Genomic DNA, 14278 nt, shown 5'->3' with positions numbered 1-14278 from the left:
CCTCTAACAATAGCAGAAGTGAATTCACTTCTGTTGTTTGCAGAAAGGCATGTTGCCGAAATATCAACCTAAGTATATTTCTATTCTCGTGATTTTTCCGAGGAATAAGGCTAATACTACTGTCCAGTCTGGTAATCTGGCCATAATTTAGCCATAAAATGGTATTCTGAGCTACGAAAGCTCAGCTGCGGAGCGGAACAGCGTTGGCTGATATATGCTGCTAGTTATGCGCTCTTGCGCGCCCGACCGGCGACCGTACCAGGAACGTACCGGTTGTTGGGCGTTTTTAAACATCGATGCCGGATCTCAGCAACTAAATCAGGAAGGTGTGAAACAAATCGTACGGCATACGCGAATACACCGGAAGTTACTTATTATCCAGACTTGAACCCGTCCGATCGAGGGCCCAGTGGTCGAAAAGCTCCGACCGTTGGTTATTGGGCTTTCTGGATAAGGGCTTCTTGCTTTACACTTAAAGACCGATGTCGTCAATAATTTAAGCGTTACAAGCAAGTACAGATCACCTAAGGTAGTTGGCGTTACGTGACTTGACGTGATCCTAAGGTATGACCACGAGCTCTGCTTGCAGTTTGTGGAAGTGTTAATTTGAAAGCAGCGTTCTTTTTTAACTTCAAAATCTGTTCTTACTTGTATCATTTTGTACTGAACCCTGTTATCAGGTCAATGACAGTAAAGTGCAGAAGTAAGAGGGTAGTGATAGTAACTGACATCACAAAGTTCAATGCTTGAGCTCAGCACATAGAAGGTTTCGGCATGTATCCCGGATTCATTTAGTATCCTCATTTTCTCCAGGAGTAAGCTCATCATCCACTATTGCTCTGCGCAAAGGTTTGGCTTAACTCTCAGCCCTACACAATGAACATGGTACTTTAAGATACGGCAAAGGCACCTAGAATGCCTCGAAGCATCTTTACACTTTGGGTCAGGCGTTACGAATAAGTTACCTAAACGAAACATTACAATGGTGATGATGCTTCCTTTTTTGCCTCTGTTGGAATTGAAAAGCTGCCGTTCAGACAAATAATGTTTGTTTTTATTCCGGACAATAATGTTTGGTAAACAATTGTGGGTCTAGGTTGTTTTAAGGAATGCCATGGGCGGCGTATGTTCTACACGAATTTGTTTAATGAAGCGGTTATTCTGAGGTCACCATCAGCGATTTTAAACCACTAATTTCCGAGCGTGGGTCTACCTGGTTATCACTTTGTTTGTCTGGCTGTCTGGCTGTCTGTCTGTCCGTCTGTCTGTCTGTCTGTCTGTCTGTCTGTCTGTCTGTCTGTCTGTCTGTCTGTCTGTCTGTCTGTCTGTCTGTCTGTCTGTCTGTCTCTGTCTCTGTCTCTGTCTCTGTCTCTGTCTCTGTCTCTGTCTCTGTCTCTGTCTCTGTCTCTGTCTCTGTCTCTGTCTCTGTCTCTGTCTCTGTCTCTGTCTCTGTCTCTGTCTGTCTCTGTGTCTGTCTCTGTCTCTGTCTCTGTCTCTGTCTCTGTCTCTGTCTCTCTGTCTCTGTCTCTGTCTCTGTCTCTGTCTCTGTCTCTGTCTCTGTCTCTGTCTCTGTCTCTGTCTCTGTCTCTGTCTCTGTCTCTGTCTCTGTCTCTGTCTCTGTCTCTGTCTCTGTCTCTGTCTCTGTCTCTGTCTCTGTCTCTGTCTCTGTCTCTGTCTCTGTCTCTGTCTCTGTCTCTGTCTCTGTCTCTGTCTCTGTCTCTGTCTCTGTCTCTGTCTCTGTCTCTGTCTCTGTCTCTGTCTCTGTCTCTGTCTCTGTCTCTGTCTCTGTCTCGTCTCTCTCTCTCTCTCTCTCTCTCTCTCTCTCTCTCTCTCTCTCTCCTCTCTCTCTCTCTCCTCTCTCTCTCTCTCTCTCTCTACTCTCTCTCTCTCTCTCTCTCTCTCTATATATGTATATATATGTGTATATATATATATATATATATATATATATATATATATATATATATATAGAAACAAGGCGCCAAAACGTGCCGTAAGACTCAACGATGAATGCAGCGTCGGGCGTGCAGGGGACCACCAATTGATGCAAGCATCGAAGGCTTGGAGAAACCAAGCGGGAGACACTATATACTTAGGATGCGAATGAATGTTATGTGGCTGGAGGTGGTGCCACATCGAAGCCAATTGCGCCGGCTCTTCGCGTTTTGAGTGTTTAAAATGCGTTACACACGTAATGTGCCCGAGTGATCAGGTGATTCATACGTGTAAATTATCTTACAAATGTTAAATGAGATCTATTTTATATTTTTGAGACATGAGTCAACGTTACGGTACGGGTGGCCCCATCAACGGCGGCACGGTGTCGCCTCTTCGCGTAGCCAACCAAGCGGGACCATTTGTAGATTCTATTTCCTCCTATCAATCTTTGAACCGCGCACCATTCTTGAATCATAGAATTATCGCATTGATGGAGGTTTGGCTGGTTAGATAAGTGACTTATTGGGTATCTGCATGGTCACTTATATGACGGGTCAGCTCTCATTGGTGGGGAGCATAGCCGCCATTCTATTAAGGCATTAATGTGATGTTGACATACCCACAGCGCGTCATTCAGCATTGATGTGATGTTGGCATACCCACAGCGCGTCATTCAGCGCCCAGAGACCATAGCACCCACCGGCAATGAAACACGTGCCTCCATGTTGGGGTTTGCGTCCTCGACTTTTCATGGAATTGGTCGCTAGGAGTGAAAAGGGGCGCTGGTCAATAAGTACGGTGATGCGTACTGCATGCGCTGTGCTTGTCTCAAGTTTCACTCCCTCTGTACACGCAACTGTTTTCCAGGCAATGTGGGTTATGGCTGCTATGCGTGGAAAGCTGAAACCCATGGGAAATTGGAACTACTTTGAAAAGCAGCTACTCAAATTGAATATTTTACTTTTGAAGATATTGAAACAAGCATTAAATATGACGAAACAGCCTCACTTGTAACTATTGGCATATTCTAAGTGGAAAAGAATGTTATGGATACCACAATTCTTTGTTTAGTAAATATACCCCTCAATGCGTCATGGTTTGGTTACGTCATCGTATTTTGCACAACATTGATTGGTAGCCAATTGACAGCCGTTGTACCTAGAAATTGCGCTCATGAACGCCAGATATGGACGCTTCGAGAGCTATATTTTTATTGGCCTCGAAAGCCGCATAGCTAATGAAATAGCATAGCACAGCAGCTGAGCTTTGGCTGGACAGTTGTCTGAACTCTGAGGCTGCCGTTTGCTTGTAGAGCTGACGCTTACGTGTAGCTGCGAAGCCCTCTGCATGCCTGACAAACTAGCATGCACTGGAAGCGTGCTCGCGTGCTCCATATGCCGTGCACTGTCAGGATGCGCGAGCTAGCACTGCATTGCAGTGCTTAATGAACTGCGCCACTGCATCGTCCAGTTGCGTTGTATATGTACACCTGCCATTATTGTTTGTGGTTAGTACTGAGGTCAATCCCTGCCGGGCATTCCTAAACATCATATTGTCTGGTTTTGAATGCGATGCTACCGTTCCAGCTGGCGTTAGGCTATGGCTGCCGTCGCTCGCTCTCCAGGGAGACAGCAGCGCGTGGTGCCGCAGTTCAATGTTCCGTATGTGTTAATTACCTGCCTTGCAATCCGTAAGAGCTACTGAATGAGCCTAGCTTATGTGGGTAAATGATGGCCGTTCGAATTTTTTAGACATGTACGAAGACGATTGGATGCTAAGTATGACTTCAACCCACTGTAAAGACAAAAGCAACAAGGCGTATCATTTCGCTTAGCCCATGTTAAACACGCGCCAGGGTGGCTGACTGAATGCCGTTCGCTCGGATGAGGATCAGTTTGACCCCGTGAAATCTAAAAACTAAGTGAGCTAAAAACACCAAATTGGCAAGGTGGGTTGGCCTTTGTGTGGACTCATTTGTGTAAAAATTTGAGGTCCCGCTGTCGCGACGTTTGGGTCAAATAAGTCGAACTCCAGATTGGTGCCCCAAGTGCTCCTATACCTACTCATGCAACCGCCTTGAACTCTCATACCTGTGCTAAGTAAAAGGTCAATGGTGTTTATCACAGGTCATTTACCTTTTTTGCTTTTAGAAGGTCCTGGTAACAAAAACCTTTAAGATTGTCTTGATGGTGGTATCTTAATAAGCGTCAAGGACTACGCCAGGCGGCATGTTCCTGAAAGCTAAACGTTGATCTGGACCCTTCTAGGTCAGCAGCCTTTTCTGACTTCAGAAGTCCATGACAGATATCTGTTACGGTCCTTGTTATCAAAAAATCAAAATGATCTTCAGAAACTCGCCATAAGGCAGGCTCTCCAGTTAAGACGCAGGTTGGTTTTGACCTTAGTTTGACTTTGATACCTGACCCAAGGTCACTAGAATTTGTCACAATCCTAAATTCAGTTGTCAACTTGTCTGAGAAGCTGTCTCAGAGATGTATGGTTCCGTCGAACACTCCACTGTCGCATCAGATTGAACGATTATTCCGTAGAAATTGCCTTCGCTGACAGCCACGGCCTGACGTTGACCTGCCATAAGTCAGCAACCTTGCAATATTTCGATACAATGAGATCCGCTATTCAATCGCCTACAGTTTTGCAACATTTGGCGCGGACGTGTGTTAAAAGGTGCCAAGGTGCTCTCTTCCCTTATTTGCCCTGGCATCCCGCGAAACATGAAGATCAATAATTGTTATTAATTTTTAAAGCCGTTCAAACACAGTTGGATGCCCGCGCTAAAACGTTGCAAAAACTGTGTAAGTGTATCAGCACATTCTTATTTCGAACGCAAACATGCATCATAGTAATACCAACTCACCTGTATATTATGGCACAAGAGCTCATTGGACCCCAGTAACATTGCCCACTTGGTCAGTAGTGTAGCCAGGATTCCGCTCAGCAGGGGCCAAATCGGGTCGTTTTAGCTTTCAGGTAAGAAGCCCTTCGTCGCTACAGCGGTCAGGTTTTTTATTCATTGGAGCTCTGTAAGCTCGCGACTATTTTCATGCCTCGGCGGTCCGATTTTTGTATGTGTGAGCTTGTGAGCCTCCCTAAATGTCCACAAAGAACTGGGCCGTTGACCCCAGGGCACCGCCACCTCCAGGGGGTGGCAATAACCCCAAAGGCCTTCTCATTGACCACGCCACTGTATTGGGTTGAGTCCCTTATGAATGGGTGCACTTCGCGAACGGATGCAATTGTTTTGTTTATGTAACCCATTGTGTCTCAGCAACTTCCGAAAGCCAAGGCCTTGTCTTCCGAAAGCCAGGGCCTTGACAGCCCGACACATTGCATTCAATATATTTGACATAAGCACGGATATGTATCAATTCCAATTACTTGGCAAATCGAATTGCATCATCCGCATTTTCAGTGCTAAAATTGCGAGGTGTTTCGCGAAGGGTTGACGTACGTTGCCGAAACTGCGTGAATGAGAGCCGAACGCGGAGCGCGTGTTGCGCATGGGGACCGCCGTATGAACACTCTGTCATCAGCTGACAAGCATGGGATTTCAGCGACAGCTATAAACGCTATGAAACGGGATGAGACAGCTCAGTTTGTGGCGAGCTTGGTTTTCAGGTGGAAGGTCCGGGCTTGATTCCCTGCTGGTGCCGATGCCGAATAGGTGCCGATTCCCGGCTGGTGCCTTGGGCGCCGATGTGACCACTGTAGTTGCTAACGTTACATAACTGGTGGTGCGTCGACGTGCGTCGGGCGTTCTTGAATACAAAAGGCGATTAATGTATACTAAATGTGTGCACATTTTTTCGCCATGCCATGCGTCGACGCTTGACCCCTGTCCATCGGTGCGTCTTCATTTTCACGTTAAGACTCATAAGTCACGTCGAGTTCTGGTAAGCATTTCAAGCACGTAGAACTATTCGAGACTCGTAGCGCATGACATTTCACTGCATCCCTTGAACGGTTCAACGGCCGGCGCAACCCTTCAACCTCCAGAGGCCAAATCACATTAGCCAAATGGACGTCGCCCTCAATTAACACAAAACAATCCCGAGATAGCATTTTAGCAAATAAACAAGTTGATCACAAAGCTGCTCATATCGTATATGCTGATGACCCAGAGCCCCCACAATTTTGACACTAATGACAGGTCAGGGGACGTCACCTCATAAGGGCGACACGCGTACAGGAAGGACGGGGCCTGCATGACGACGCAAAACTTAACTGCTAACTGCTAACGGCCACATGGTCCAGAGCGAGCCTGCGGGCCAGGTAAACAAAAGTTCATGTTCTCACAGACTGACATATCCAGCGACTTGACCTCCAGAGTTCACCGCCATATTCAAGTTGCTATTCAACACAGAAATCATGTCAGTGCCGCCCCTTAACCATGTTACTAACCATGTCACTATGCAGGCCTGACTTCCGTGTAATAACTGACGCGACAGTCGCAGGCTGGATAGTCTGATAGGCTAGCAAATACTAATATTATCACAGCATAATATATATATATATATATATATATATATATATATATATATGTGTGTGTGTGTGTGTGTGTGTGTGTGCGTGTGCGTGTGCGCGTGTGTGTGTGTGTGTATACACATATGTGCGCGGTCCACCTGGGCGTCACTTTTAACTGGTACAAAGCTCAAGCCCTTGACAAACTCGAAGAAACAATTGGCACTAGTCGACCCATCGTATCATATTTCCTTCCAGGGACACGTTGGGGTCCATGTTGATCTTTTTCGAAGGGAATTATGGTCTAAGCGAGACGCCTGACAATCCAAACAGAATTAGCGTGACATCCCAGTGGTTTCGGCTGTTTGACATCCATAGGCCACACTGAGGTGTGGTTGCCCGTCATTCCTGTCTCACGCCACAGCCTCCCACTGATGTGAGCTAAATAAACCAAACAAAGGCCAGCGGCATTATCAGAGACCAGCACAGCCAGCTGTTGCTTCGTCGAAGGTCATATTGCCTTTTGGTGCGTGTCGCACGAGCTCACCTTCAGAGGCAGCAGTGGCTCGATGTGTTTTCGCAAGCGAACACCTCATTGTAGCGTTCAGTCTCGATGTGACCTCGGAAGGTCAAGCGTCTGTCCGTGCCGAGCGGCCGCGGTGCTGACCTGTGTTCCTCTTGTGAAGCTCGTGTGCGCCCTGTGTGTTTGACGTCGATCGGAGACGCCGCCTCAGCGAACTGTTGGTGGGACCACACCGGTGTGACCTCTGATGATCAAAGAATGTCATGTGTCTTGCTGTGGTCAACAATGGCATGTGTTCGGCTCGTCAATACGTACACAGCACGTGAGCCTGCTGTCGACTTAAGGTAACGCCCAACATCTTCAGGCCAAATAATGGTAAAACACTTATGGTGCTGAAGGACTGCGTGGCAGAGACGTTGGGTGATTTTATTATCTTGACGATGATAACTTGACATCTGATTCAAATATTTTTCAAAGACAGTGACGACAAAAGAGGCTTCGCGATGCCACAGCGACAAGCTCGTTACTTAACACCTCGCCACGGGCCACGATGCATTACCGCATTTTCCGCAACAGGTGCAGAGCACGTGACGATGCGTAAGGTTAAGGCTACGTTATGATAAATTTTGAAGTGAGCGTCAAATTATCCAGGGAGACGGCACGCTGAAAACGATTGAGTGATGTGTCAGCTTGACATTTATCCATTCAAGGTGCTGGCTACGTTAATCCAAGTCCCCGAAGTAGCAAAATCAGGCAAATAAATCTTTTATAGCATCCTAATGCCATCATGATATCGAACATTATCGTCGAACATGTGTATAGAACGTTTTAAAAATTGAATGCACAAGCCGTTCAAATTTCGTGAAATGACAAGATGAGCTCACTCGTATCTCTCGCGGTAAGCTGCAACTCCGCTTTACACGAACCAGCTTTACATCATGAACACTTGACCATATCCAAAGATCTGATCATGGTGGGGACGTATCTCACTTAATCCAGCATGCCCGTTCAGCCATAGCATGTACCGCAAAAACGCTCGTTAAAACGTCCTTGCGCGTTTTTCGAATCATTACGCGTACTGGATAGAGGGTGCTTGCTTGTACTCCATCCGGACAAGACTACGTGAAGGACCTCACTCTTCAGACCAGGCTGCTCCAGTGATAGAGGGTGCTTGCTTGTACTCCATCCGGACAAGACTTTACCTGAAGGACCTCACTCTTCAAACCAGGCTGCTCCAGTGTTGCATGGTTGCATCCAAACGCGCGATGGTATGACACTGCGACTGGTTAAAGCGAATGTCTCACATGTGAAGGTATTGGAGTAAGCATCAGATACGACGAAACAAGCCTACTTATAGTTTTTGGTATAGTTTTAAGCAGAAAACACCGCTACGAACAGCTCAGTTTTTCTGCTTAGTGAATATGCTCTCCGATACGTCATTGATTACGTTGTCGCGCCTTGCACGACATTGATTGGTAGCCAGGTAACGGCCGTTATATCTAGAGATTGTGCTCATCAGCGCCAGATATGAACGACCCGACCATCATATTTTTATCGGCTTTGTTCCCCACATGGCTTATGAAATGGCAGGTATTGAATGACGTTAGTTTAACGCTATGAATGCCAAGATGACCTGGAAATACTCTTCCTGAAATACTTTCCCCATTTCTGCGAGCATCTAGCTCAGAAACTAATGGGATTTAGGTCTCCAGAATTTCGAAGGTCTTAAGATTTTGGCCTTAAGTAGGGCGGTGAACTGTACCGGAAGGTCGTCAAGATAGCTATTTCAGTTCAAAACCCTGCACAAATGTGGAACACTCCATTTAATGCTGCATGCTGCGCGGAGGAGATTTCAAGGGCCTAATAGTGTAATACAACAATATTAGGATTGGAATGAGAAGGTAAATCATAGAGAGTTTCTTTCCAATTCGGGCTTGCGTGGGCAAGATCGGTGGCTACGTGCTGTTTACGGGTGCGTGCGAAGTTGGCGTGGCGTCAATAGTTCTCATAATTTGAATGCGTTTGTCTTATTTTAGGCAGATGGTAGTTTAAGGAAGGTGCTGACAATGTTAAGCGGAAAAGCAACCATGCCATGAGAAGGTTCCATGCCAGGAAAAGCAGCCTTGCCATCTAAAGTAACCATGCCGGGAAAAGCAAACACCCAATGAAATTAACTATCTCCACATAAGCCGAAATTGGCTGAAAGCGTGTTTTAATTTTCCGGGAGGCAACGACAGCGAAAAACAAGCCGCGCTTGTGACTTCTACCGACGTTGCTCTGGTCAGCTCTGCGTTCAAAATTGCTCTGGTCAATATTGCAATGGGCACGCGACTGCTTCTCGGCAGCGACCGTGGCTTCAAGGATGTGACGTTGGTCAGCAGGCCGGCGGTGGCCAGCGCTGTCGGCCGCCCCTGGCAGCTGTGGCAGCGAACGGACTGTCGCCTCCGGCGGCTGCGCTCGCCAGCGGACGGCCGCCTGACACGGCCATATCAGGGGCGGCCGACTCGTCGGCGAGGCGTCACGTCTCGCGGCGCTGACGCCGACGGCCTGAGGCACCGCCGGAAACAGTTATCACCCGGGCGAACACTAGTAGTCGGCCTGTAAGTCACTGCTCGCTGGACTACGTGTTCGTTAAGTTAAGGCGTGGATGTTTATGCTGTGGCCCCGTTGCACGCGGCTAACGTCCGCGTTGATGTGGCTCGTTGCAGCCGCCGTCGCCGCGGGCATGGAGGAGCCGGACCTGTACGACGACATCCTGAGCGGCAACCTGTCGCCGGGCCGCGAGTCCTGCGTGGAGGCGCTGCTGGAGCTGGGCCTGCACCGGCGCGTGCTGCGGCTACCGGTCAGCGGCTGCCCGCTGCAGGCGGTTCGACGCGCTGTCGAAGAGCTGCTGGTGCGCGACGCCGGCTTGCGCGCCGCCGTTGCCGGCGGACGGCTCGTCTTCCAGCGGCGCAGCGGCAAGTTCGACTCCTGGGTGGACCTTGAGCAGGGCGAGCGGCGCCCGCTGCTTGACGGGGAACGGCTGCGCGCGCTCGTCGTGCCGCTGCTGGAGGCCGGCGAGGTGGTGTCCAGCGGCGGCGAGGGCGAGGCAGCGGCCAGTGACGGCCACCGCCGCCGGCACGGCGCCGCCGCTCGCGAGGAGCGCAAGCGCCGCCACCGCCGGCACCGCTCGACCAGCAGCGACGGCCGGCGCCGCCGCCACCGCCGCCGGCGCTCGTCCAGCGGCGAGGAGGGCGGCCGGCGGCGGCGGCGGCACGGTTCGCCCGGCGGGGACGAGCGCCGGCGGCGGCACGGGTCGCACCGCAGCAGTCGCAGACGCAGCCGCAGCCCGGGCGGCAGCCGGGGCAGCCGGCCCCGCGGCACCAGCAGCGGCAGCGTCAGCAGCAGCGTAAGCAGCAGCGGTGGCAGCAACAGTAGCAGGGACAACGGCAGAAGCGGCAGAGGTGACGTGCGTGATCGTTCCCCGGTTCGACAGCAGCACGGGGCCGCGCCGGCTGGGCCCAGCAGCGGTGGGTCTGCCCCGCGGAGGTCGGCAGAGGCGTGGGCGGCTATGGACCCGGAGTACGCCCGCGAGCTGTGGATGTACGAGAAGGAGCGAGAAAGGGAGCGGATGAAGAAGGAGGCCCTCGAGGCCGTTTTGGTAGACATTTCTGACGGTGCTCTCAGTCGGTCAAGCGTGGAGGCCACTGAGAAAGAATCCAAGAAGGCGGAGGAGATGAGTGAGCTAGGCTTGCGAATACTGGACCGTTTAAAGGCGCTGCGACAAAAGCACATTGAAGGCGACGGGCCAAATGGCAGTGCAACGAAAGCAGAACATAAAACTGATGAGCATCCTACAGAACCTCAAACCAGTCGTTCCACAGGTAAGTTGCATGAGCACGGGAGCATGGTCGCACGACCCGCAGCAACAGCGATCCCGGCTCGTGGGAGATTTTACTCGAGTGTTTGATGATGCATGCAAGCGAATGCGCCACATCAACTATAAGGCCCCAAAACTGAGCTAGTTTTCACGTTCGCGCGCGTCAACTTGCGCGGAGCTGGTGACCTGACCTGACCTGACCCGGCCGGCTGCCGGCAGGTGGCGAGCTGTACTCCTCCTACCTGAACCTGAACTCCAAGACCCCGGTGATGGCGCTTCATGAGTACTGTGCGGCGCGCCAGTGGAAGGCACCCGTCTTCCACATCACAGAGACGCCCGGCGACAAGAAGCAGCAGCACTTCTACCGAGGCGCTGTCAGTGATCTGGAGATCCCGGCGGGCGGGTGTGTCGCTGTCAGTGGTCTGTGGTGACCCGGGCGGGAGCACAGGTCTGGTGCCCCGGGCGGGCGGACGGGCGTGGTACTGTCGGTGGTCTGGTGACCCGGGCGGGCGGACGGACCTGGTACTGTCAATGGTCTGGTGACCCGGGCGGACGGTCAGGCGTGGTACTGTCAGTGGTCTGGTGACCCGGGCGGGCGGACGGACCTGGTACTGTCAATGGTCTGGTGACCCGGGCGGACGGTCAGGCGTGGTACTGTCAGTGGTCTGGTGACCGGGGCGGGCGGACGGGCCTGGTACTGTCGGTGGTCTGGTGACCCGGGCGGACGGTCGGGCCTATCGCCGTCGGTGGTCTGTGGTGACTCGTGCGGGAGGACAGGTCTGGTGCCCCGGGCGGATGGACGGACCTGGTACTGTTAGTGGTCTGGTGACCCGGGCGAACGGTCGGGCCTATCGCTGTCAGTGGTCTGTGGTGACCTGGGCGCGCCAGGTCTGGCGTCGACACCAGTCGCCCAGCGCGTCACGTGACACTGATTGACATGCGACGCCGATCCCTGGATCACGTTACTCGTAATTAACCATGCATAGCGACGGTTGTACTCCAAAGACCATTTTTTACGAAGCACCCCTCTAACCCTCTTTCGAAGACAATCGCGTCTGACCCCTCCCCCCCCCCCCCATCAGATTAAGGTGTTTATTAACACCAGAAGCATTTGAACAAGCTCCCAGGACGCACCATATGCTAGCTGGCCTCATCTGGCCTATTTGCAGAAGCAGGTTCGCGAATGGTAAACTAAGGCCAGCTATTGCACCTTAATGCAGCGTATTTTCATGACGGCGCAAGATATCGTAGCATTCTGCGCTCCACACTCAGTGGACAGTCCCACCGCCGTGACATGACCTGTCTGTTGTTGGAGTTTGGTGTATACGCCTCGTGTGCGTTTGTTCGCAGGTCAGGGTCAACGGCAAGATGAACACGGCCAACGAACCAATGCGCAGCAAGAAGGAGGCCAAGCACGAGGCTGCGCTGGTGTGTTTGCAACGGCTGGGCCTGAGGAGTGCGCACCCCACTCGGCAGCAAGAGCAGAGTGATACGGAGGAACGAGTGAGCGTCATCAGCTTGCCATAACTGATCCCGTGATCCAGTCACCCAGTGGGCGCCGGAAGCGGAAGTTGGACAAGGAGGCCTGCGGCGCACATTCTGACGTGCATGCGCAGTGGGTCGAGACATGTCGCGACGTGTCCGGTGTGTGGCTGGCGGACCGACGGTCCCCGTCTTGTTGTTGCAATGTGTGCTGCTGTTGTAAACGCATTTGCTTCGTCCAGGGGGTTGGCTGTTAAGACCCGACGTGCCCCGGCGTTTGAGATGGTGTCATTACCGATGCAAACGAGCCGTCCGAAGAAATGACGCGTCGAGCTGACGACAAGGCATGGGCATCTGCATTTGGAAGGGAAAGAAACATGCCGACGACAGATTGTACATTTATACCTGTTTGAGTAAGGTTGCAAGTGGAGCGAAATTTTCAAAAGTTTTGAACAATCTTTGGGATTGATCAAAATCATTCAAATCAATCAAAATTGATCGTAAGAGGACTCGTAGCGACGTTGTTCTGATCCCATGACTTGGTTTTCAAAACAAGTTGGGCTGAACACGGATATGTTCTTGAAGCTGCTTTGTGGGTGCCAGCCGGTAATGCGGGCGTCTCGGCCCGTTGATGTGGATACCGTCGCCGGTTGTCGGGTCGACGACTGGTCGCCGCGCTGATCACTCGGTAATGCGGACGTCTCGGGCCGCTGATGTGGACACCGTCGCCGGTTGCCAGGCCGACGACTGTGGTCGCCGCGCTGATCGGCGCAGCGACACGCCGACAGGTGCCGCCACCACTCTGGCGTCCTCCCAGACCGACACCGGCCTCGCGACAACGGCACGCTCTGGCGCAGCACGTCCATGTCGCTGCCGCACGTCTCTGCGGTTGCGCGTCAGCACCTGCCACGGCACCGCTCAGCGCGGTCTCGCCGGCGACCCCAGTGGTCGGCCTCACAGCCGGTGGCGGTGCCCAAATGATCGGTCGGGGCCAGCAACGGCCTGCAGCGATCAGGCCGGGCGAGGCGCCCGCATCACTGGTCGTGGCATTACATCACACAGCCGCCGCAAAATAAGGCCAAAAGGAGTTTCTCTGCTTCTCCCCGATTTGAGCCCACTGCAAACAGCTTGGAGAGGAGGAGGAGGTGGCTGAGATCCCAGCTAAATAAGGGACTACACCCTTGGTGCCAGTTTATCACGTCATGGGACAAAGTTGCACTACCACGGAAGGCAGGGATGTTGCTCCCTATTCAGTTTGGGGGGCCCAGGCCCCAAACTTTGACAAGAAAATGGGGCAAATCCGAGGAAAAGCTTTATTTGGTTACTTTTGGGGTAGATTGTGCCATTTTTCGTGGCTCAACCCCCCTTCCCCCCCCCCCACACACACACACATTTGGCAAAACTACGGTCTTGACGGAAAACGGCCTTGACTCTCGATGTCGTTTTTAAACAAACCAGAGTTTTAAAACAGTGCTGTGCTGTCTCTACGAGACCATTAACACGAAACATCGAATGTCTCAAATATAAGCTGACGAGGGATGTCGTGCTGAGCACGAGCGACTAAGTAATATAAGCTGGAATAGAACGGACATTGGTATTGACCAGCGGTGCGTCAAGCCGCAACGCGACCATGAACTCCAGAACACGCCGAACGAGTTCACAGAGGCTGCTCTCGGGGGTCTGCCTACCGGGCGAATGACCAAAACTGAGTTAGCTATATCCGGGGGTTTTGGGAGGGTCAACATAAGAAGGGCTTTTGTCAACCCTTTGCTCCCCCTTAGCAAGTCTCTGGCTACGCCCCTGCCTACATACGCAAACAGATCAAGTCGTCTGCGTCGAATGATGAGCAATTGAATGCTCGTTGGGCCAATTTATACCTAACGCAGGCAGCTTCCCGGATATTTTTTACTGGGGTGGTGTGGTGTGACGGAAAATAATTTGGAAAAGATACTGTTGCAGGTGTCCACATAATTTACACACCAGGTAGTAGCAATGCT

The 14278-nt window shown here is 51.6% G+C and overlaps 2 protein-coding genes across 2 annotated transcripts in view; both read left to right on the top strand.

Annotated features, from left to right (window-relative positions):
• LOC119103045 (uncharacterized) overlaps positions 1-10357 on the top strand; it is a 28776-nt gene extending 18419 nt beyond the window's left edge. Inside the window, exons 2-3 of the mRNA XM_037226495.1 lie at positions 9649-9977; positions 10349-10357. Of these exons, the coding sequence (XP_037082390.1) occupies positions 9666-9977; positions 10349-10357 (321 nt within the window). The 5' untranslated portion in view covers positions 9649-9665. The remainder of the gene's footprint in view (positions 1-9648; positions 9978-10348) is intronic.
• Positions 10332-12670, top strand: LOC119103464 (uncharacterized). The gene is made up of 3 exons (XM_037227012.1): positions 10332-10803; positions 11019-11173; positions 12150-12670. The coding sequence occupies exons 1-3, from the start codon at positions 10491-10493 to the stop codon at positions 12324-12326; spliced, it is 645 nt and encodes a 214-aa protein (XP_037082907.1). The 5' UTR covers positions 10332-10490; the 3' UTR covers positions 12327-12670.
• The last annotated feature ends 1608 nt before the right edge of the window (positions 12671-14278 follow it).

This window comes from Pollicipes pollicipes, unplaced genomic scaffold, assembly GCF_011947565.3.
Source record: "Pollicipes pollicipes isolate AB1234 unplaced genomic scaffold, Ppol_2.1 Scaffold_5724;HRSCAF=6776_pilon_pilon_pilon, whole genome shotgun sequence".
Taxonomy (NCBI): domain Eukaryota; kingdom Metazoa; phylum Arthropoda; class Thecostraca; order Pollicipedomorpha; family Pollicipedidae; genus Pollicipes; species Pollicipes pollicipes.
This window is presented reverse-complemented; position numbering and strand designations above follow the sequence as displayed.